The sequence below is a fragment of the Mustela putorius genome, unplaced genomic scaffold, assembly GCF_011764305.1.
Source record: "Mustela putorius furo isolate JIRA1106 unplaced genomic scaffold, ASM1176430v1.1 tig00537350_pilon_pilon_pilon, whole genome shotgun sequence".
Lineage (NCBI taxonomy): Eukaryota > Metazoa > Chordata > Mammalia > Carnivora > Mustelidae > Mustela > Mustela putorius.
The window spans coordinates 27,350,077-27,372,014 of record NW_025422471.1 but is presented as its reverse complement, the minus strand read 5'-3'; the positions used below and the strand labels follow the sequence as shown (position 1 = coordinate 27,372,014).

Genomic DNA, 21,938 nt, shown 5'->3' with positions numbered 1-21,938 from the left:
CCCCGTCTGGACATGGTTCCAGTGTAAGTCTGTGTGTGGAAATGCTTTGGAAAGTCTAGTTTAAATCAGCCTAAGGTGAGCATAGTGTAAGTTTTAATGGAATTCCCATGGGCAAAGAAAATCCCACCAGCAGAGATTTAATGGGCAGAGTGAAATCTGTGTTTCTTAAAAATATTTCTGGATTTAGAAATATTTCTCTGTTTCATACATTAAATATACAGTATTTCAGTTGTTGTGAATGTAGCATATAAGCAGTATTATGAGAAAAAAAAGGCTTGGAAATTGTTTTTAAAAAGTTACTTTGAGACAGGGACAGGTTCCTATTTGTACGACTGTTGAGTTCATGAAGTATTAGCCAACCTGACCCTACTTAGAAAGATAGCTCATTCCTTGTGTCGATTCCTCCTTCTAAACCTTGTTCCTGGTCTGCTGCTCTGACACTAGCCACCAAGGAGCCTATCAGCCCAGCTGTCTGCTTAGACCTGGGTCAGCCAGCCCTTGCTTTTGCTGTACAGTGCCTGTTTCCAGTTTCCTCCTCCCCAGTGGCTTTTGCCTGGTAAGCAAAAGTGAAATGTAGAATCCTCCTCTCCATATTGCCACCTCTCTGCAAGAAAGAAAATGTAAAAGATGGGTGATAATTGAGGCCATTTGTCAGTTTGGTATCTCTTAGCATGTAAGCTCCCCGAGGGCAGGGACACTGTGCTTTTGCACTGTTTTGGCCCCTTGTATGAGAGTATGTACTATGTGTGATTTTTGTGTTTCTTACTTTGAAATACGTGTCAGCTGTGTACACAAGAACCCTGTGCGCTGGCCACTGTTTGATGATGTCCTTTCTGTTTCTGTCTCACTGGTGTGCCTCCAGCACTAGTCACAGAAGGGACAGGAGGAAGAGGCTGTTGGGATGTGGATCCTGGCACCCAGGGTTTGGGAACCGACTTGGCAGTCTCTGATGCAGGGGAGAAGGTATTGTGAACTGATTTGTTAGTAAATGGCACCAGTTACTTTGTGTAGTAACGTAACCTCAGGTCCTGGGCTGTCGGTGGCAGTGAGTGGTATGCCAGTGTTTTTCCTCAATTGTTCTCAACTTCCCGACTCTTTATTTTACCTTTCTGACTTAAATTTCCTCAAAATGTTCTTGCTCTGCCTCTATCATGTAGGTGTAAACAAAGAAACGATTTCAACATTATTAAAAGGATTTAAAACTCGAATGTTTGTGTGTCTGCGCACTCTTACTTCTGGTCTCCCTTCTGCTTTTCTCCCTGCTAAGCTCTAGCTTGTCACCCGCCACTTAGTGGCCCTTGGCCGGGAGGCGGTCCTGGCAGCCGGCAGTGTCCTTAAGGCAGCCAGGTGGTGCTAAGTGGCGGAAATAATGTGGACTTGGACTCCTGTTGCTGCTTTCACTTTCTTTTACCTTCCTGTCTTTTCAGATTGTTTTCCCCTCTCTACCCACGTGGTAACCTACTTTTTTGTGAGACTTTTTAGTCAACCTGACCACATTTTGCTTGGGGGCAAAGTAGTTCCAAATGCCTTTGGGAGGGGGTAGGGGGGACATAGTTTACACATAGGTTGTGATGCTCATTGAAAAACTAAATGCAGGGAACTTCCTCTTCACTTCAAATGAATCTGGGATGTCAGAAATTGGGAATAAGAGTAGGATTCTGGGAGGTGGCTAGTTGGCCTCCCCAGGGTGGGCTGGGGCTCAAAAGTTTCAGTTTTTATCTAAAATCACGTTAGACTCATTACCAGATACCAGTATGTGCTAATGTGGAAAAATGACATATATCATATATTTATGTAATAATTTATATGTTATGTATTTTTGCATTTATTATATATGACTGAGACACCACTCCAAAGATTTTTTAAAATCCACAGGAGATATGACTGTGACTTAGTATTTTTTTTTTTAAAGTCATAAGCCAAAATAAAAACAGGAATGCAATATTTTATTCTGCTTACTCTGACTGTAAGCTTTCTGACTTATTTCTTAAAACATTCCAACTTTTTCCCTCCTTTTCAGTGTGGATTTCACTTTTCAGTCTGTTGCTTCCAACTGCCTTTGTCCTAGAGGAAGGGAGAGAGAGAAGGAGGGCTGGTTAGTTAGTAATAGTTTTTTCTTGAATGGAAATCATGGTGGCTTCCACCCCTAAGGTCTTTTTTCCTTCTATGGTTCAGTCACAGGTAAGTGAAATGAGGTGTGTAGGTCCCCCTCATTTGGGGAGTGAACCATGGGATGAACCTCTCTGGAAGAATTTTAATAAGGCATTTGAGAAAATGAATTGACAAAAAGAACAGGATCGCCTGAAATCAAACGTTTAAAAAAAAGTGTGATGGATATTTTATAGTTAGCTTCTTTTATCAGGTAAGGTTTAAAAAATATATTTTTCTGAAAGAATTTTAAAAAGTGCTGCAGACCGAAAAAATACCTGGTGTGTCAATCACCAGCTGCGGTTATGCGCACACGCACCACAAGGTGGCAGACCAGCTCCATGAAAAATAGGACCTTAAACATCTCTGGTATCAAACTTCGCTGTTCCTGGAAATAAGTAACCACATGTAACATAATTCAGCTCATTTCTATGTTTCTAATTTGTATAGAGTATAAAAATTCTATAGCATATGATTTCCTTATTACAAAGGTAATGACTGTGAAGCAGGGACCAAACCACAAGAGCAGAGAGAACTCTAGAACTCACTAGAGAATGGGGGTTCTTAGCCCAGTATCGTGGGGGGTGGGGAAGGGGGGGTGGTTCCAGGCACAGGCCTAATGACTCTAAACTTCATGTTCTATTCCATCCTTTGTCCTTCCTATCTTAGAGGTTCTGGTCAGTAAAGAAATCTTTTATGGGCAATATGGGGAAGAGTGTGGGGGAGGGACAGGAAGAAGGGATCTGGCTATCTCCTCAAAGCTTCACCAGCCTGAATTGATTGAATTTACAAGTCCAGAGTTACCCAAGAACATTACCACAGCTGACCGTTTCTTATGGCTTCAGTGTAAAGTTGCTCAGATAAGAGCAAGCAATGTACAGGGGACAGTAGGTTCTAGGAAAGCAGGGAATTTGATGATCTCCCATAGCACAAGGAGTGGAGTATACAACAGATGCATGATATTTATTTAGGGAATGGAGTGTGAATGTCCTTACATGCTGGACATCACTGTTACATTTGTAGATAACAGCACTGAATCATGTAAGAAGCCCTACTACTCATGGGCTTATGTCCTAGTGAAAGAAGACAGGCAATAAATGAATAGACAAATGTTCAGTTCAATCCTGGAAACCAGAAATCCTCACTGTCCACATGTGTCTCTACTGTGTGCATTAGGGAGACAAAGAATGAAACATAGACCCCCATCCCCCAGGAGCAGGTGGTCTCCAGCCCCACTCATGGCCTCTGCTGATAGTGCTTTTCCTAAGGCGATCACAGATGTTTCCACTGAGTTCAGAGTAGGATCTCGAGCAGGCCAGCGAGGTGCTGACCCTTGGGCCACCTCTGGGTCTGGGTTTCCTCTCCCAACCGCTGGCTGCTTTGGCTTCGTGAATCTTCAGCATGGAGACAGGGAGCTAGAACTCAGACAGGATGTCCTCCAGCTTCTAAATCTGGCCTCAGGATGCAGGGGGGCAGCCTGGCCCGAAGGCCAACTTCAGTCTGGGCACGGAGAGCTCAGCTGACCATGTGGTTTCCATAAGGTAAATATTGTTCCTTACTGAGAGAGTGCAGAGCTTCCTTACTGTCATCCCTTGTTGTTATTTTAAAGGGATGTTTCGGTGAAAAGTTGCCCTGCATCTCAAATCCAGAGTTTGCACAGATGGGGCTCTCATCAAGGGGTTGTTTAATTCTGTAGGCTTTGATTTCTGGCCAGAAGAGGGTCACTATAGAAGAGTTTAGGGGGAGTGAAGTGATTTACCTGAGGTCAGAGATTTTTGGAACACTAAGTGCAGCTTTTCAAAAGTAGAGCGATTATTCATTTTCTTATTTTTTACGTATTTTAGGTGGAATATAGAAGTTTCCCAGTTTCTTCACAGTCAGAGGTGAGCTCTACACACTTGAAATTGTCATCCTCTCTTTAGTTTCAGATAATGAGTGCTTTTTCAAGAATTTGACACTTATGATCTTATCTTTCAGATTATACAAGCGATACAGAACTTAACCCGTCTCCTCTATAGCCTTCAGGTAACTGTGCTCCTCTGATCTTTGACCTTGGGAACGTTTCTCTTAATGCAATGCATTTTACTAGATGATTCCCAGACATTAAAAATTAGAACGTCTGAGAGGTGGCGAATGATCTTAAAAGAATGCCAATTCCCAAAGTGCAGCTCTACTAGTTGCTTGGAATTTTACCTGGTTTTGTAATCATGAGGCAAGACTCCTGCTTTTTAGACCGTTCTTCTCTGAAACCATAAAACAGTTCATATCTTTAAAAAATATGGATGACTGTGATCTGGCTTGAAGTTTACGGTGAAACTCTTAGGTGAGTGTAGCCTGGCTTCACATTTTCTGGTGAAAACTTAAATTCGCACCTAAACTTTTTTCATTTTCTCCTGTGGACTGGGGCCTTTAGAACAGTTAAATAATTCAGGAGTTCCTTCATTCTTTTGTTTGTTCATCCCCCTGACATTTATTGGGCATTCTCTCTGTGCTGGGCACTGTGCTAAGGGCTGGGCACACAAAGGCTGATGGGGGCACATCGGGTGGCTCACTGTCTCTCACAGAGAGACAGACATAAAAACTGTGCTTGCGTTTAGGATTACAGGGATGATCCCTTAGTTCATGCACAAGAGAGGCCAGATCCAAGCGTTCACTATACGGATTAAAAGCATTTTAATGAGACAAAAGCAATGCTAATGTTAAGTATAAATTGGTAGAAAAATTTGAGGATGTAAGTAAATAAAATGGCTTGTGATTCTACAGAGAGAATTACTACCGTGATGTTGGTATATACCCCTCCAGTTTTTTTCCCTAAGATTTTATTTGTTTATTTATTTTAGAGAGAGCTTGAGTGGGGGGAAGGGCAAAAGGAGAGGGGGAGAGAAATTCTCAGGCAGGTTCCATGTCAAGTGCAGAGCCAGACATGGGACTTGATCTCATGACCTGAGATCAGGACCTGAGCTGAAATCAAGAGTTGGATGCCTAACTTCCTGAGCCACCCAGGTGCTCCTCCCTCCAGTTTTTTAGAATCATTTTCTATATACTCTACTTTAACATGTACCTTTCTATTCATTCAGCTATTACTCTGTAGCACAATTTTTGGTGGCTGTGTAATATTCAAGTCTATAGCATATATCCAGTTCTTTGTAGCTACAATTCTGTATTAATTAGGTCTGTTAGATATTCTTGCACACTAAGCTCTTTGAACACAGCTGAGTGTTTCCTTAGGATAAATGGCTAGAATTATTTTTTTAGGCTTTTTAATAGATACTACCCCAAATAATCAAACCCATCAATATCCCTCTCTCCTCCTCAAATTGAAAATAGATCAAGGTATCTGACTACCTTATTTTTCATTTCTTTGGTTGCTATCGGAACTAAACTCCTCCCCCCTGCCCCTGGTTTATTAGCCATTCCTACTTCGTACCTTAGACCTGTTGAATATTAAAAGAAGATTAAAAGTAAGTCTGACTTTAAGTTTTCACCGGAAAACAATGTAAAGTCATGCTGCATTTGATGTTTTCTTATTTATGCTTTGAATCAAGATTCTTTCTTTTATTGACCATCTGCCTATTGCTCTAGTACCCTATCTTAGTAATTAAAGTTTTAGGTTATATTTGAATATATGACAGTGATAGTCTCTTACTATTTTTCTATGCGTTCCTATATATTCTTTCCTAAGAGATTTGAATCACTCTGACAAGTTTTGTATCCTCATACCAGGGCTGATAAATTAAAATTTCCTATTTATGAACAAAATTGGAGAAAATTGTCACTTTTGAAGTAAATAGTCTCCTTGTTGGAGAACATGCTGTTTGTCATCTCTTACTTTAGATTAGAAGATGTTTGTGTTTAGCAGTTCTATTCTTTGGACTGTTTCAGATAGAATGTTAAAATTTGAAAGTAGTATGGCTATTCTTCAATGGTGACATCAATTTGATTTTCTTGGCTTTTACTTTGTCTTACTTCTAGAAATGTTGTAAGTAAGTGTGACAATAGCAGGCTTCCTTGTCTCGTGCAAGATCTAATGGGAATCCTTTGGTGTCTGACATTAAGCATGTTGGTCTGGGGTAGATCTTAGAGCTGATTTATCATAGAAAACAAACATTTCTTCTTTTACATTTTAACTGAGAAATGGCTATAGTTTGAGCATAGTTCACTAATTTTTGGGAGATGAAAACATTGAGTATCTAAGCTTGTGTTGCCTGATAAAAACATTCACAGGTCATCTCTCTTCTTTTCAGTGTGGCATGCCATGCTTTGTGGATTCAGGGTTTGGGAATGCTTACCGAAATGACCTAATTTTTGCACAATATTAAATAGAAGGGAGATAGCAAATTCTACAGTGGATTCTCTTAACCACGACTTTTGAGCGGGTCTGAGGATGTGGGTTCTGGAAGATGTCTGTTCGTGGGGCATTCATCTCTTTTGAAGCTGAATCTTTTAAGCATGATTAAAGTTTTTACATATGCATTTTCAAATGAGATGCAAATGAAATTTGATCCCAATATTAGGAGAGCAGAGTTAGAGATGGAGGGGAGGTGGACAGGAGAAGACAAAAGTTGAGAGAGCAAACTGGGAATTTTCCTAAATTTGAAAAGCAAGTGCTAGTGTCTTTCCTAGATCTAAGTATCAAGTGTAAATGTGAAAATGAATATCCAGTCTTCAGGGTCACCTCCATGTGAGAGAGGAGAGAGTGGTCTCATCTCACATGTTGGGTAGACATGAAGAAAGTTTCCTGGTGGCACTTACTTAGCGTAATGTGAACTTTTCATGAGTGTAGTCTTCTCCCATGGTAGTTTCAATATACAAAATGCTGGATTTTTGTTTGCTGTATTGATGCCCTTGAAATTTATTAGAATTAATAAGTGTGCATTCTATAGTTTGCTCTAGCCAAGTCAGCAGAGCCCTGAATGGTTATTTACATGCTAATTATTTTGTATTTAAATATAATTAGTACCTATTTTCAATGATAATCATTGTTCTCCTTTTAATAATTTCTAAAAGACTTTAATTAAATATTCATGTGAGTTTTGGAATTTTTAAAGTAAGTTTTCAATTGTAAAAACGTGAATTTTATTTCAAAAGGCTACAGCAAATTCATTTTTGAATCTTATTCTAGGACAAGTACTAATTTAAAATTTCTTTGCATTCTTTAATCTTCAAAAGTATGGGGGAACTCTTGATCTAACAAAGAACTACTAGTCAAATCCCTGTATTCCCAGCATCTGTTACATGGACAGTTTTAAAAATTCTTAGGAAAGAAAAATGTGAATTTATCCCTGGGAGAGTAATAATTTTTCATAGCGAGTCAAAACACACATACATACCCAGTATGTGGCCATTTTCAATTTGTCCCTTTTGTGTTTCTTTGTGCTTTAAACAGGAACTTACAAAATTAAAAGCTTCCAAGGGCATTCACAGAGATTTTTTTCCTTTCTTTTTGGTTTTGTGGAATGCTTCCAAATCTTGGCAATTATTTCCTGTGATGCTGCCAAACTTTTCATAGGCAGATACCGTAACTCCAAATGGTTTTTTAATCTGGTTGGTAATGTCCTCTGGGCTTTAGAGTATCTATGTTCCCTTAATCATTCCAGCCTCCTGTTAGCAATCTATTAAACAAATGAATTTCAGCTTAGGACTTTATGTATGACCTTCCTGCAATAATACGAAGAAATAACAGTAACGAGATAGCTTTACCACTTACGTATCTCCTCAATATGAAATTAACGGCTGTCCTTGGGCATTACATTATAAAAAGATTATTTACCAAAAGTTTCCAAGTGGTTGACTTTTATTTTTATGTTTTCATGTATGTAATATAGCTTAAGTAATTTTTGGTTTGGGACTCAAATAAAGGATACTATCAGGCTTATATAGAATCTTAAGTTCTCATGAATTATTGAGTGGAGAGACCTCAGAGAATGAGACATAGACCAGGAATGCAGTCTTGTGAATTTATGTACTGAATTCTTACTCAAAAGGCTTGCTTAAATATTACCAACAACCAGCAACAAAACACATTTCCGAAAGAGGGGATGACTGTTGCTTTTGTGCCTTTTTTCTTTTTTTTTGTTGGTTTATTAATTCTCAAGCCATCCTGCTAGAAAATGTGATAAACCTCTTCGGAATGTCAAGGTTAGTCTGGGGAGCTAACTTAGAAAGGACAGGAATATTAAGAGGAAAGAAAGGGGTTGTGATTTTGGTGTTCGGAGGTCATTAGAACCCCAAGCATAAGCACATGGAGGCCATGACTGTTTGCCCTTCTCCTGCTCTCACAGGCCGCCTTGACCATCCAGGATAGCCACATCCAGGTCCACAGGCTGCTTCTCCAGCAGCAGGAGAGCCTCTCTCCTGGCCCGTCCTTCAGAGGGAGCCCCTTCCAGGACCAGGAGAAGTACCGCAACCTGGAGAAGCAGCGGGAAGAGCTAGCCAACATCCACAAGCTGCAGTCCCAGTTCCAGCAGGACCAGCGGCGCTGGCACCGCCAGTGTGACCAGCAGCAGCGGGAGCAGGAGGCCAAGGCCAGCCGGCTGCAGGAGCGTGAGAGGGAGTGCCGGTCACAGGAGGAGCTGTTGCTCAGGACCCGCGGGGAGCTGGACCAGCAGCTCCAGGAGTACCAGCAGAACCTGGAGCGGCTGAGGGAGGGCCAGCGCCTGGTGGAAAGGGAGAGGGAGAGGATGCGGGCCCAACAGAGCCTGCTGTGTGGTTGGAAACACGGGCGGCAGAGTAGCCTTCCCGCGGCGTTTTCTCCGGGAAGCATAGAGGTACGGATCTTCCTTGCTTGCAGCAGTGGTGTGTGAGGCAGCTTCTCAAGGACGGGTTTAGTCCTGGTCACTCCAGGGATACTGATCTGATGCCTTTTTGCCCACTGTGATAAGAGCCCCTAAGAGTTAATGTGTAGGGAGCAGAAACTGGGAACCTGCCAAGACTGCATACATGTCTTGACTCACCGCAGGGAAATTTGGAAGACCTACGTCCTGTTGGATGGGGGGCTCACTGTATACTCTGTGACGCCCTTACCTGAAGAAAGAAACACAGAAAGGGAGTCCTCCAAGAAGGCAAAATTTGTCCTGGCACCCTGCTTGCTGGGAACACGCTACCTTTCCTGGACTTAAAGGACCCCTTTGCATGATTTAGTCTTCAGGGTTTGGTATAGATAGGCCTTTTACCAGATCAGTTAGCTATTAATGTGCATCCATAGGTACTGAGTTTAGCAAGTACAGTACTTTTCTGTTAACTAATAATAGTTAATGTGAGTATACTAAGTGAGTATGAGTGGCTGGGTGGGATATTGAAAACTTTCCGAGGATTGTGTTCTATTGGTGCCCCTTCTCCTCATGTTTGACAGTTCCATTTGCCCCAGGAGTTTACTCCGCTGTGCTCTGAACACATGAATGCTTTTTACTGATAGTGCATAAAGTGGCAAAGCTTGATAAGAAAGGTCTGCATTGCATCTGATTTTCCTTTCAAGTTGGGTAAATTATGTTTATTGCAAACACCAGATGCATATATTGCAAATACCTCATGCATATATTTTCAACATTTTAGTCAGCAAAAAAGAAAATGCTGCTCTCTGTTGAAGTGGAAACACTTCAGTAGAAGGTACCACTGCTGGGGTTTTTTTTTGTTTGTTGTTTGTTTTTGTTTTTGTTTTTGTTTTTTGTTTTTTGTTTGCTTGCTTTTGCTTTGTTTTTAAAGATAGGCTAGACACACCAAATTGAAGTTTTGATGCTAGCTCATTAAAAGGGGATGGATATAAGGACTTATTAAAAATCTTGATTGCTAAAACGATTAGAAATAAATGCTTTATAAAACTTGCACAAATTGCTAGAGAAATTATTGTATTTTTTTCTGTATTTTCTTGCACAGGTAATGGAACTTAATCGATCCGAGAGTTTGTGTCATGAAAATTCATTCTTCGTTAATGAAGCCTTAGTACAAATGTCACTCAACCCTTACAACCAATCGACTTTATCAGGTGTCCATCAGGATGCCACTTATCCCCAGAATATAGCTAATTCTGATTTGGTAAGGACTAGTGAAAATCAAGTAGACCTCCAGTTGGACATTTCTCAGCCCTTGGATGTCAACCATGAACTATGGACAGCCACTGGGTCCTGTCATCAGATACCCCCTCTCCACCCAAGCAGCAAGGATTCTTGTAAAAATGGTAATTAACACTTTAAATGTCATCTGTGTGGTTTCAACAAGAAGCTGTTTCTCTGAATGGTTGGCTCTTCTTCAGAGCAAGTCGAAGTGAGTCCTAGAAGGGGAATAAATTGGTTCTGATGAGCTGGAGTTTGTGGCATAAACTTCTCTTGGGTGAAGTCTGGGGCCATCTTCTAGAAAAGTTGGAACGTGGTTAGAGGGCTGTGAGGATGGCACCAAGATGTAGGGACCAGACAGGGTTTTCAGATCTGTGGGTTAAATGATGATAACTACCAAGTTGGTTGACTTGTAAGGGAGAGTCATTCCTTACTGTACACTCTACCACATTCCAGTAGGCATACTCACTGGCTCTCAGAAATAAAACATAGAGACAAGGCTTGTGGTCTTTTCTAAAGGAAAGGCAATTTCCTTTAATGTTAGTGAAATCTCTTCTACTATTAAACACCCCCAAAATGAACCTGTTAACATCATTTGTCATTGTTAAAAAAAAAAAAGCGTTATATATCATAATAACACAATTTGCTAATCCCATTAAAGCATTTGCCAAATATAAATGAAAGGCAGCTTGCGTTACCAACGCCACATGAATCTGAGTGATTTAAATCTATGTCTACTATAAATTGTTTTCTGTGGGATACGAAGTAGGGAATGAGAAGAACTTGAAACCTCTCTACCAAAAAACAGATGGCATGCAATAGAATAAACAAATGGCCGGCCACATGGATGTGAAATAAATCACTGACAGCAAAATCGTTCAGAAACATAAAACAAGCAGTAGTATAGAGATCTTCAGAACTTGACACGGATTTGTTGCCATGCTTCGTGTATATTCTTAGTTTGTCTGTGGGAGGAGTTTTCAGCAACAGAGAGTTTTGAAGGTACTCAGCAACTTTGAATCAGAGAGTAATAATTCTGACCCTGCCCGAGGGTTGATATATTACTAATCTAAAAGATGCGAATTCTTCGTAGTGGATAATTCTTTGCATGACTTAGTCACTCCTGGAACATTCTTATTTCTTGTCAGCATCTGGGAGAGAATGAAATCACTCCTCAAAGCATCATTTCAAATATATCCTAAATTAAAAAAAAATAAAATGGAATGGTTCATCAGGATTTTTTTTAAATAGGCAGATTTTAGAGGACATAACCCATTTATTATCTTGCAGCTTTAGTATCGTGGAGACCACACTGCAGTAGACTTTTTCTAGGTAAATGTTATTTTGCTGTGCGGATTCATTAAGTTGCTATTCACGGTGTTAAATTTTATGTTTTTGTCAGGGCAGTTTTTGCATCCTGATTTGGTAGAATTCAAAAACTCAGTTTGAGTTAAACCACATTCAGCTTTTGTTTAAAAGAAGCATCTCTCCCTTTTTGTGTATCTCCCATCTTCTTCTGTTGACTTGGGCTTCAAAGTATAAAGCTTTTAAACATTTGGCAGCACCCTTGCAGGAGATAGAAAGTATACTAAAGAAATAAACAGTGATTATATCCAAAACCAGTCTCGCCACATGTAAGGAATTAGAGATAGCCAAGGGAAATTCTGAGAAAATGTACTTAGGCTGCAGCTCTTGTGTGTCCAGAAGAGGCCAAGGGCACCGAGGACATTGGCAGAAGAGAGGAAAATCAACTCTGGCCTGAATCTATCGGGAACATCCTGGTGTGTGTACTAAGTAGGGATTAGATCAGAATGCAGTGTGTGCTGTTCAGCACTGGAGTTTTGCAACTGGTCAGAAAACACTGTTGATGTTTGTTTACTCGTAACAGGCTAAGCAGTTTCTGGAGGAGAGAATAGAAGGAGATTAGGAGGTGATAGAGAAGTGGCATGAAAATTGGATACACGTTCTTAGGAGGGTGGCGAGGGCCAGATACGACTGTTCAAACTGTACTGGTGTGTTCACAGCTTTTAATGTTGACAGTAGCATAAAATAAGCTGCTGATGGTGGTCTTTGCTGGACTTCGCCCGGGCCCCCCATGTGTGCTGGTGGTGGGGGCGGGGGGAGGGTGCCTTCCTGGCAGAAGGTGGCCTGGGTGTGCAGATGGAGAGAGTGATGGTCCAGGTGCTGGAGTCCAGGACGATGCCGTGTCCGTGCTCGTTGTCGCATTCTGCCACTACGTCTTGGGGCTAGTGGTCACTCAACGGCCACTCCTAAGAACACGTGGTTGACAGTATTCAGACTCAACAAAATTTGCCTCTGATGTGCTTGGCTGGTGTTTTTGGGAAATGTGCCTTTAGCCACCGTGAGTGAGTGCTGTGCTGAAGGTTTTATCTGTAGGCCCCAAGGTCAGCTGTGTAAAGACAGCTTCTTGAAGGATGGTTTGTTCTTTTTCCCAATCTGGTCCTGTGGGCATGGGGTCAATGGACACATGACTCTCTAGAACAGTATACCTGATGGGGAAAATGGTGTGTAAATTAAATTTTGGGGGGGGAGCGGGTAAATTAGGTTCTTGAATGTGTTTAGATGTCACAGACGGTAGACTTTTCATTGGTTTGTTCAGTCCAATGTCCCCAGCCATTTTACTGTACTAGGATTGTAACTGGGTCTTCCTTTACCCTACCACCAATGCACTGCCAACAATTACAGGACACTGAATTTCCAGCCCAGTACTGCAGTTCTCCAGGGAGAAATGCGTTCGATCCAACAGTCCATGGGGACAGCTCTGTTCTTCTCTGCATCTCAGTGGGAAACTGAGGTATGAAGAGGTTCAATGACTTGTCCATGGTCCCACAGCTACTCAATGGTAGAGCCCCAGATGGACCCCGGGAGGACCTGCACTGGAGCCCTTGCTCTTCGCCAGGACACTGTATGTGGCTGATTTCTAGAAAGCTGTTTTATTATACTTTTTGTAGCAGTTGCAGTAGAAGTGGAATAAATGTTGCTTTGATGCCCAGCAGGGTGTTCACAGTTAAGGGCCAGTTGTTACTATTGTTGTTGTTGTTTTCTTGTGGTTTACTTCCCCTTCCTCCCTTTTTTGGGTACTACCATTTGGAAGATATTTCTAAGTATTTGAAACTGTGGTGGCCATTGTTTGCGTGGATTCTGAGCATCTTCAGATATCCTAAATATCATTTAGCTTCACTTTTCTCCCATAAGGCCCATTTTCTTAAATAGGGTTTGTTTCTCTAATGTCACCTAATAATCACCCCATCTTACTTGTAAATATTGTTTAAGGTAGCACTTTAAAGAATTCTGCTTTCCACTTTTAGAAGTTGTTTCATGAATACACATCTTGGGTATTTGAGCATTAAATCCAAGTTGGTGTTTGATTTTATTTTTAGTGGAAGAGGGGTTTGTTTCAAGATCTTAATCTACACTCCTCTCAGGGACGCAGACTACAAAAAGACTATAAGACCACAGAAAATTTAAATTTCTTTAAACAATATAGTCCTTGTAGGACAATTTCTATGTGACTGGACCCATGAAATGGGTCCAGTTTTATTACTCTTTATTACTCTTCTTAAAGGCAAAACAAATATTTTTGTGACTTTTCCCCCACCTCTTAGCTTTGGAATTCTAGAACTAATTATACAGTGCATCCATTAGTCTACATGTGACCTATTCCTTAAACACTGGACAAAACACTTTATGGCATGGAAATTACTCTGAAATCTTGGTCTCTCTTTTCAGTTATATTTTTATCTGTACCTCAGTATTTGAAGATTGCCTAAAAAGTTCCTCTTCAGTGTAGTTAAAGCATTATGATTTTGCCATGCATATGATAAAATTTAAATCAAGAGCCAAGTTTTTTGTGTTAGTCATGTAGCTATTGGCAGAAGAATAATTTTATTAAATTTGGATTCCAAAAGAGTGTTGAGTGTTTCTCTTCAGTACATATTAGGATTTGGTGCCCATCAAAATATTGTCAAAATTCAAAGCATTGTATTCAGAATATTTCATCTTGGGAATTTTTTTTTTTTTAATGCAGACAGCTGTATTAAACTTTCACTGACATGTTTTTTATGTATGGAAAGAAATAGAAAATTTCCAAAAAAAAAAAAAAAAAAAAAAAGAAAAAGAAAAAGCTACACTATAGTTAGTATTTCTAAGTAACAATTTTAAAGAAGTGACTATGATAATTTCTAATGTTTTTAGAATATTCCGTAATTCAGAAATGGGCACCTTATTTGTATAAACTGTGTGGAAAGAAGCTTTGCCAAGGACCTTCAGGCAATTTCTCACAAAAGTCCAACTGGCACTGGATACCATAAACTCCAAGGACAAAGGTGTATTTGAAAGGGGGAATGTGTTAGTTTCCTAGGGCTTTCCTCCACAGACTAGGAGGCTCAAACAACAGAAATTTATTTCCTCATAGTTCTAGAAGCTGAAAGTCTGAGATCAAGGTGTGAGCAGTGTTGGTTTTGCTGAGGGCCTCTCTCCTTGGTTTGTGGATGATTGTCTTCTCCCTGTGTCTTTGCATTGGCTCCTCTTACCTCCCACCTGTCTGCGTCTCAACATCCTCCTCTTATAAGGAGACCATTCACATTGGTGCAGGGTCTCTAATTACCTCAATTAATTACCTCTTTGAAGGCTCTATCTCCAAATACATTTTGAGGTAATGGGGGGGTAGAAATTGATTATATGAATTTGGCAGGGGGAAAAAGTTTGGCCCTTAACACAGGATAAAATGATTATTTTTTTCATTGCAATATTTAAAAATTTTTTTTTAATGTACCAAAGTTGAACTGTAGTAGACTGTTGTAGACTGGCAACTACATTGTGAGTTTTTTTACTTGCTTAGGCAAGTGAGTTGAACTTGTAAAATTGTGATAAATGATCTACCTCTGCTTATTGATATGTTATCAATCGCATATGTCAACACGTAGAGAGTGGGGTGGACGGTATTGAGTCCATAGTTTCATTAGACCATATTTCCAAATGTAGGCCCTAACTAAAGAGCTCTACGAACTTTGAGCTCTCTCTGAATGGAGGGATATTAGATGGCTTTATTTTGAGTTGCTTAAGTGAACTAAAAAGCGAATGGTTGAACACATTCGTTATGATCTCAGCTTTTTGTCCAGATGCATCTATTGGGAAGTTACTGGGCAACTCTTCTTCTTATGGAATTTTGACTATCACTTTGGGAACATTTTTAAGGAAATCATGATATTACATGCTCTTGGTAATCCACGTCATGGCAAGACTATAAAGAATTGGGCTCAGAGGCTTAATTTTAATCTTTCTCACTGACAAATGTAGATGATTGACTTTTGCCTTTTGCAGATTTTGTACTAGGAAAGGGAAACATGGCATTTGCTTGTAGGGCCTGGTGAGCCCCCGGTGCTGACTGCCAGCTTCCTGATTGCATAGTTCTCTGGGGGCAGGTTGACTGTGGGAGCCAGCTGGGCCAGGGCCAGCCCGCCTTAGTGCACAGAGCCCAGTACACAGCAGGAGAGGAAAACCAGCGGGTGGGTGGATACAGAGGCAGCCAGCCAGCCATGTGGCTGCCTGTTCATTCCCACCCTGGGTTCCAATTTGGTTTCAACAAGCTGCTGAAGTGAGAGTCCATTTGGTATGAATGATTCCAGAGGTTGGCCTGGGCTTGGGTCATCCTTAACTTAAAACAAGGTGGGGGGGGATGATGAAAAAAAATATATATATATACCCACACACATATATATATGTATATGTATTCCTTCATGTAAATATATATGTAATATGTGGTCTATGGACTACACATTTGGCCTTTCCTATATGGTGTGGCTTTATTCTTTTTTTTTTTTTTAAGATTTTATTTATTTATTAGAGAGATACAGAGTGAGAGCTGGAGAGCACAAGTGGGGAAGAAGGGGAAGCAGGCTTCCCACAGAGTAGGGATCCTGATGTGGGGCTCGATGCCAGGATCCTGGGATCATGACCTGAGCTGAAGGCAGTTGCTTAATGGACTGAGCCATCCAGGCACCCCTTGTGTGGCTTTATTCTTGAAGTGATTATGGGTTGGGTTTGGAAGGGAAGTTCACAACCATTTATGAACCAAACGTGCTTAAAGGACAAGGCATGCTCCTATCAGTCGCATTGACTCATGAGACAATGATTCAAAACTAGGAAAGGAGGCATCTTCCCTTCCACAGATCAGAATCTGGGACCCTTTCTCACCCCTATGTCCATCCTGCAATGGAGGTTCCATTTTGTAGAGCTTGCTTAAATTGTGAATTGGTTAGCTGAGGACAGTTAATTTATGTCTGCCTAAGAAGAATATGGCTGTCTGGCCCAGTGAGTGGCAAATTTTTTCTTAAAGGACTGCACAGTGAGTGTTTTCATCTTTCCAGGCTATCAGGTGTTGGTCGCATATGGTCAGCTCTGCTGTTGTTCCTCAAAAGCAGCCATAGGCAATGTGTAAAGAATGAGATGGGCTGTGTTATAGTAAAAGTCTATTTGTAAAAGTGTGTTTTTGTTGTTGTTGTTCTTTTGTTTTTGTTTTTTGCTGTTTGGGCTTTTTTATTCACTTGAAATGAGAGAGAAAGTTATATTCCTCCTGGTTAGGAAATTTTATCCCAATTGCCTTTGGGTTGAATTAATAATGAAATAGTATATGGTACTTCATGCCATTTAAAAACACATTTGAATTCATCATCTCATTTATTCTACACAGCAATTTTGTGAAATGACAGTGATTGTCACTGGGTTTTTCAAATAAGACAACTTTTCTCTTTTTGTTGAGTCTCTGCGAAAAGATGAATTTAGAAAAATAGAGTTGAATGGGTGGACTTTTTAAGGCCAGTGGCTTAAAACTTGGAGGGACCCTCCCCCAGCCCTGACTCCAGATTCAAATTCCTATGATTGTGTCATGGAGGGCTACAGTCTAACCGGGAGGCTGAAGAGACATAAGGTGTCATGGGTGGGATTGGTGCTGGAACCGTGGTTACTGTGGCTGGCTACGCCTCAGGATTTCTGGAAAAATTCAATAAAAGTATGAACTCCTTTGTTCAGAGATTCTCATTTGGTAGGACATGGCTGGGGCCTGTAAATCTGTGTATCTAACATTCTCCTTAGGTGATTCCAAAGCAGCCAGCCTGCCCTCTATCCCTGCAATGCCAACCTGGAGGGCTGGGCTTGATGTTCAAGAACCTCACTTTAAACACTAACCCAGGCTCCTAAGGCTGCATGATTCCTAAGCCTTAATTCTCCATCCGTATTATCTGGAAGGAAATGTTAACAGTGCTAAAGGGGGAGGAGGGGAATGCCTGCCACGTCCAGGGATCCGGGGAATATCTGCTTCCTTCCTACCTTCTGGAAGTAATTAATTCTGATTGTGATTCAGGGGTGGCATATGGATAAAGATGTGTCTCCTAAATGTCAGTATAGCTGATAGGATTTAGATTTAGGAAAAAAAACTAAATTGGGGATTTTTTTTTCTTAACTCAAAATGGAAATCTATTCTAATAGAAAGCCCAACTACCTTTCTGTATTGGTCTGAGAGGGGGTGTTGGTTGTGTTACCACAGCTGTTCTGAGAGGCAATCTCAACAGCACAGCATTTATCTTCCCTTTGTTCCTCTCCATAGAGAAACAGTTTACATCAGTCATCAGTGTTTCCAGAACCAAATGTAAGAAGTATTCTGGCAACAAGACTGAACATCTCAGTTTGGCATATAGAGCTCCCAATACCTATAGAACTTCCAACCCTTACTGCTTACATTATGTAAATGGTTCCATTATGTCAGTGTATCCCCAGAAAATCTTGTAGTTGTACTTGAGTTCCCTGAGTAGGTTTTTCAACTAGAAAGAAAATTGAGAATGGCCAATGGTATTTTGGTTTGAATTATTCCTGACTCTAAGATTTAAAAATTGTGCTCTGGTTTATGACCTCGGTCTTTTGAGTTTGGTTACTCTGAATCAATTTGTTCTTATTAGTCCTGGATAGACTGATAAAAATCAAAGTTCAGAATTGCCAGGACGTACCTCTTATTAGCACTTCCCATAATTTGAATTAATTACATGTGTAATAATGTATGTAATGTCTGCCTGCCCCAGTACAGAAAAGGCTTCACAGGGGTGGGGAAGCTACATGTGTCTCCTTTGTTCATTGCTCTCACAGAAGCACCAAGCACACTGCTTGGCATAAAATGAACATTGGATAAATATTTATGACATAAATGAAGGAGTCAGGGTCCCTACTCTTTAGCAGAAATGACAGCACTGTAAGCTTGAGCTATACAGCTTGCCTGGACTGAGGCATGGGAAGAGGTTGAAAAAAGACAGAGTTACATGGCGTGTTGATGGTGGTTAACACAGGTAGGCTAGAGGGGACTAGCTCACTGGATCCACTGAGTTTCAAAACCTGTAAGATGGGCGTATGTTAAATGGCATTCTTAAAATGTCAGAGTAGCTGTCAGATTGTTGTTTGCCTTTAATCCACTGGATTCTAGGCAGTTAACTTTAATAGTTATCAACTTTTCTTCCTATGTAATTAATATTGAAATAAATTTGTTTGCTGATGTATCGTCCTGTTTAACACATTGCTATAGGTACTCTTGGTCCAACTCTAGAGAGCATCTCTTTGTGTGATTAATTTTTCCAGAATGTTATATGTAGCCCCATGTAACCATGCATAGCAAATGAAAACATAAAAAGGTAAAATGTGTTCTTCATAAAATGCTTTAATTTATTCTAAACAAGTAGAAATGAACCTATCCTTGTCATTTTAGGAAGATCGCTTATAAGCAGCTTAGCATTTAACTGTTTTATTAATAACTTAGTCAATTTATTTGTTCACTGGAGTATTTCTTTTTTAACCATATAGTAGCTCAAACACCAGTGAATTAAACATGGACAGTCAGCTCCATCTCAGTGAAATGGTTTCTTTAACCCTTTTTCTTTTGCTAAATCCTATTTAAGTCTAGTGTATTTCCCCCAGGCAAAACAAACACTATTTGTTTAGTTAAATATACACCTAGAATGTGAACCAATTTCCCTAGCAGGACTTTCTAAATTGTTGGACTTAAAATACTGCCTGAATGGTCACGTATTGATGCTAGCAATCTTCAAATTAAGTTTGGTGGCACCTTAACAAGTATTTCTGCTTTACTCTGCACTAACTGGAAGGCACCTACATATTCTCAGCTGGTCAGTTCCCAAACACAGCTGGCTGAGGGGAAGAAGTCCTGTCCTGTTGCTTTGCACAGATTTGAGCCATATGATAATAATAATAATAATAATAACAACAACAACCACTGGGCCCAAGTTTTGATCTACGGAGCTGTTAATTTGCCATAATAAATCACTGTTGAGTTTCCTCGGTTAAGGGGCCAGGGTCTTCATTCTCTCTCTGGATGACATATTAATTCAATTTAATTTGAAACATCAATGCATAGTTTGAAGATTTACCTAAGGAAAAATGTAATCTTGCAAAGTTTCCAGTTATGCAGGATAGGACTGTGGGCCTTTCACAGAACAATTTCACAGTAAGGCTGTGCAAAATTTAATTATTTTCACGATGACTCTTTTCCATAGCTCTCTTTGTGCAAATTTCATTACACTACAGCTTTTTCTTCCTCAAACATAACATGCTGGATGTTTGGATTAAATAGAGAATATTTGCATCATCGGCCAAAAATATAGGACACTCTGCTTCTCTGGTGAAGTGAGGCCATTTTGTAAGGAATGGTGCTGTGCTGTAAGGCTTTGGAAGTAATGTTTACAAGCAAAACATTGGCCTAGTTTTATTTATTTAATGACCTGCTTCCTACCAGTGATCTTGGCACCCTCTGCAGCGATTTGCAATCAATTAATCATACAGAATGCTCTAACACTGCAATAAGGGCATTGCACTCTGAGCTTCTCATAAATCCACCAGCAACAGAAAACAGAAATTGCATGCTTGAAGGCCTCTTCGTGAAAAACCCCAAATGGGGAGGTGATTTTAATGTTCTGTTTTCTAACATGTCCTTGGAATCCTCAGTACCATCTTGGAGCTTGTGAGTTCTCTAGTTCCCATTTCTCAAAGATGGTTTGGCCCTTCACTGGGCTGTCAGTATGGGAGTCTTTGCCTCATTCAGTTTAGACACTAGTCATTTAAATGAGGGAATTCTTGATTTTTCTGAATTCCTGAAGGAGGCTGTGGATTAATTTTTTTATCCTGAATTCAAGGCAATAATGCTCAACTGCAGCAGGCCGTATTTTTGAAGTCTTTGTAGGAATGATTCAGAAAGGAAGCTTGTTTCCATCCTGGGAATACACTGACATTTGCTAGAGGCAGATGGCAGAAGATGGGATGGTGTGATATTACAAGTCAGAGACTTCACATACTTGACTCTGCCAGAAGCTTCTGGAATCTGTATGTTAAGATCTTAAGCTTATATTCTTGTCATTTCAGATGTGTCCTTGCCAGTTAACTGTTTAGCTCTGCTGAGTTTTTTCTTATTTTAGTGTAGTAAATATGGAACTATTAAACATTCTTGAAATTATATAAGCCTAAACTCTTGGATGTATGTATATTATGTTGTCTTTACTTGCTTCCATATGGTTATGTTTTGAGGATGTTCTTATAACAAGAATATGGAAGCTTAATGTATATCCCAGCTGATTAAAAGTGAACCCTCTCTTAAGAAACTGAAGTTTTCAGAGCTGTATTACTTCCCATGAGTAGGTTAAACTTCTGACTCCTGACAAATTTATTCCTCCCAAAGCTGTACTATTTTTGATTATTTGTTAAATTATCCAGATTGGCATGATTGATTATACATAAGTAGAGCTCATCCTATATTTTTAGACGCTTGACGCTTCTGTTCAGCATGAGCTCTGAAATACGCTCACAGGGTCTTACATATGCAAACTCCTCTTCATTGGCACATAGATCAGATGGAGAAAATGTAAGAAACATTTTAGCCAAAATGTGATGGTCTGTTAGTCGGCATGTAGTAATGAGGCCACATTTTGCATTCAGGCTCCAGTGTGAAAAAGTGCAGTTGTGCACTGATGTCTCTCTGGGGACTGCAGACTAGAATCACATCCCCCTGGAAGGGAGAATGTGGCAGTACAGAAGGGGCTTGGGGGAATGGCTGTTAGCTTTCTTCTAGGGTATTCCACTGAACTATCTTTACACATTAAAATATATATATATATTTTAGTTATTTAACGCTGATCAAGTAGCCTGAGGGTAAAGCATTGTGAAAGGTCAGATACTAAATTCATCTTCTATGAGCTTCGTCTGCTCTGAGATGCCTTAATGAACTTGGGGGACAAAGCCCAAATTTGAAATGGGTGAGTCTGAGAACAAAGGAAGTATTGGGGGAAATCTCATTAAAATTCCCCCACTCCAAGAAGTTGTCATTTGACCTGGTTAAGAGTCTGGAAGGATTTTTTTGCAAATGGAGCTGCTAGTAAATTAAAATATTTGATAATTGTCAGATAAGAGATACAGTTATAGTGATATGTAGGTGTTGCAGATACATTTGTCAAATTCAAACTCTTACCTACTAGTTAAGATAGATTCACACCTACCCACACCTACCCAGGGACACAATTAAATCTTATTTTTATAAATCAAGGTAAAATACTTGTTTTCTTAAACTTAAAGGTTTTAAAGGTAAAATACTTGTTTTCTTAAACTTAAAGAACTTCTACAACTTTATTAATACTTCTAGTGATGGCTGTTGGTAAGGATTTTTAGTGTTTTTAGAGA

The 21,938-nt window shown here is 40.0% G+C and overlaps 1 protein-coding gene across 8 annotated transcripts in view; it reads left to right on the top strand.

Annotated features, from left to right (window-relative positions):
• The window catches only part of ARHGEF28 (Rho guanine nucleotide exchange factor 28), a 314,268-nt gene that overhangs the window by 273,995 nt on the left and 18,335 nt on the right, over nt 1-21,938 (top strand). For 4 of the 8 annotated variants that reach the window (XM_045074450.1, XM_013063681.2, XM_045074451.1 and 1 more), the window contains 5 exons: nt 863-963; nt 3,993-4,031; nt 4,126-4,173; nt 8,430-8,915; nt 10,021-10,321. In XM_045074450.1, the coding sequence (XP_044930385.1) occupies nt 863-963; nt 3,993-4,031; nt 4,126-4,173; nt 8,430-8,915; nt 10,021-10,321 (975 nt within the window). Of the gene's footprint in view, nt 1-862; nt 964-3,992; nt 4,032-4,125; nt 4,174-8,429; nt 8,916-10,020; nt 10,322-12,902; nt 13,012-21,200; nt 21,288-21,938 lie in introns of those variants that run through there. The other 4 variants (XR_001181930.2, XM_013063683.2, XM_013063682.2 and 1 more) reach the window with 4 other exon arrangements.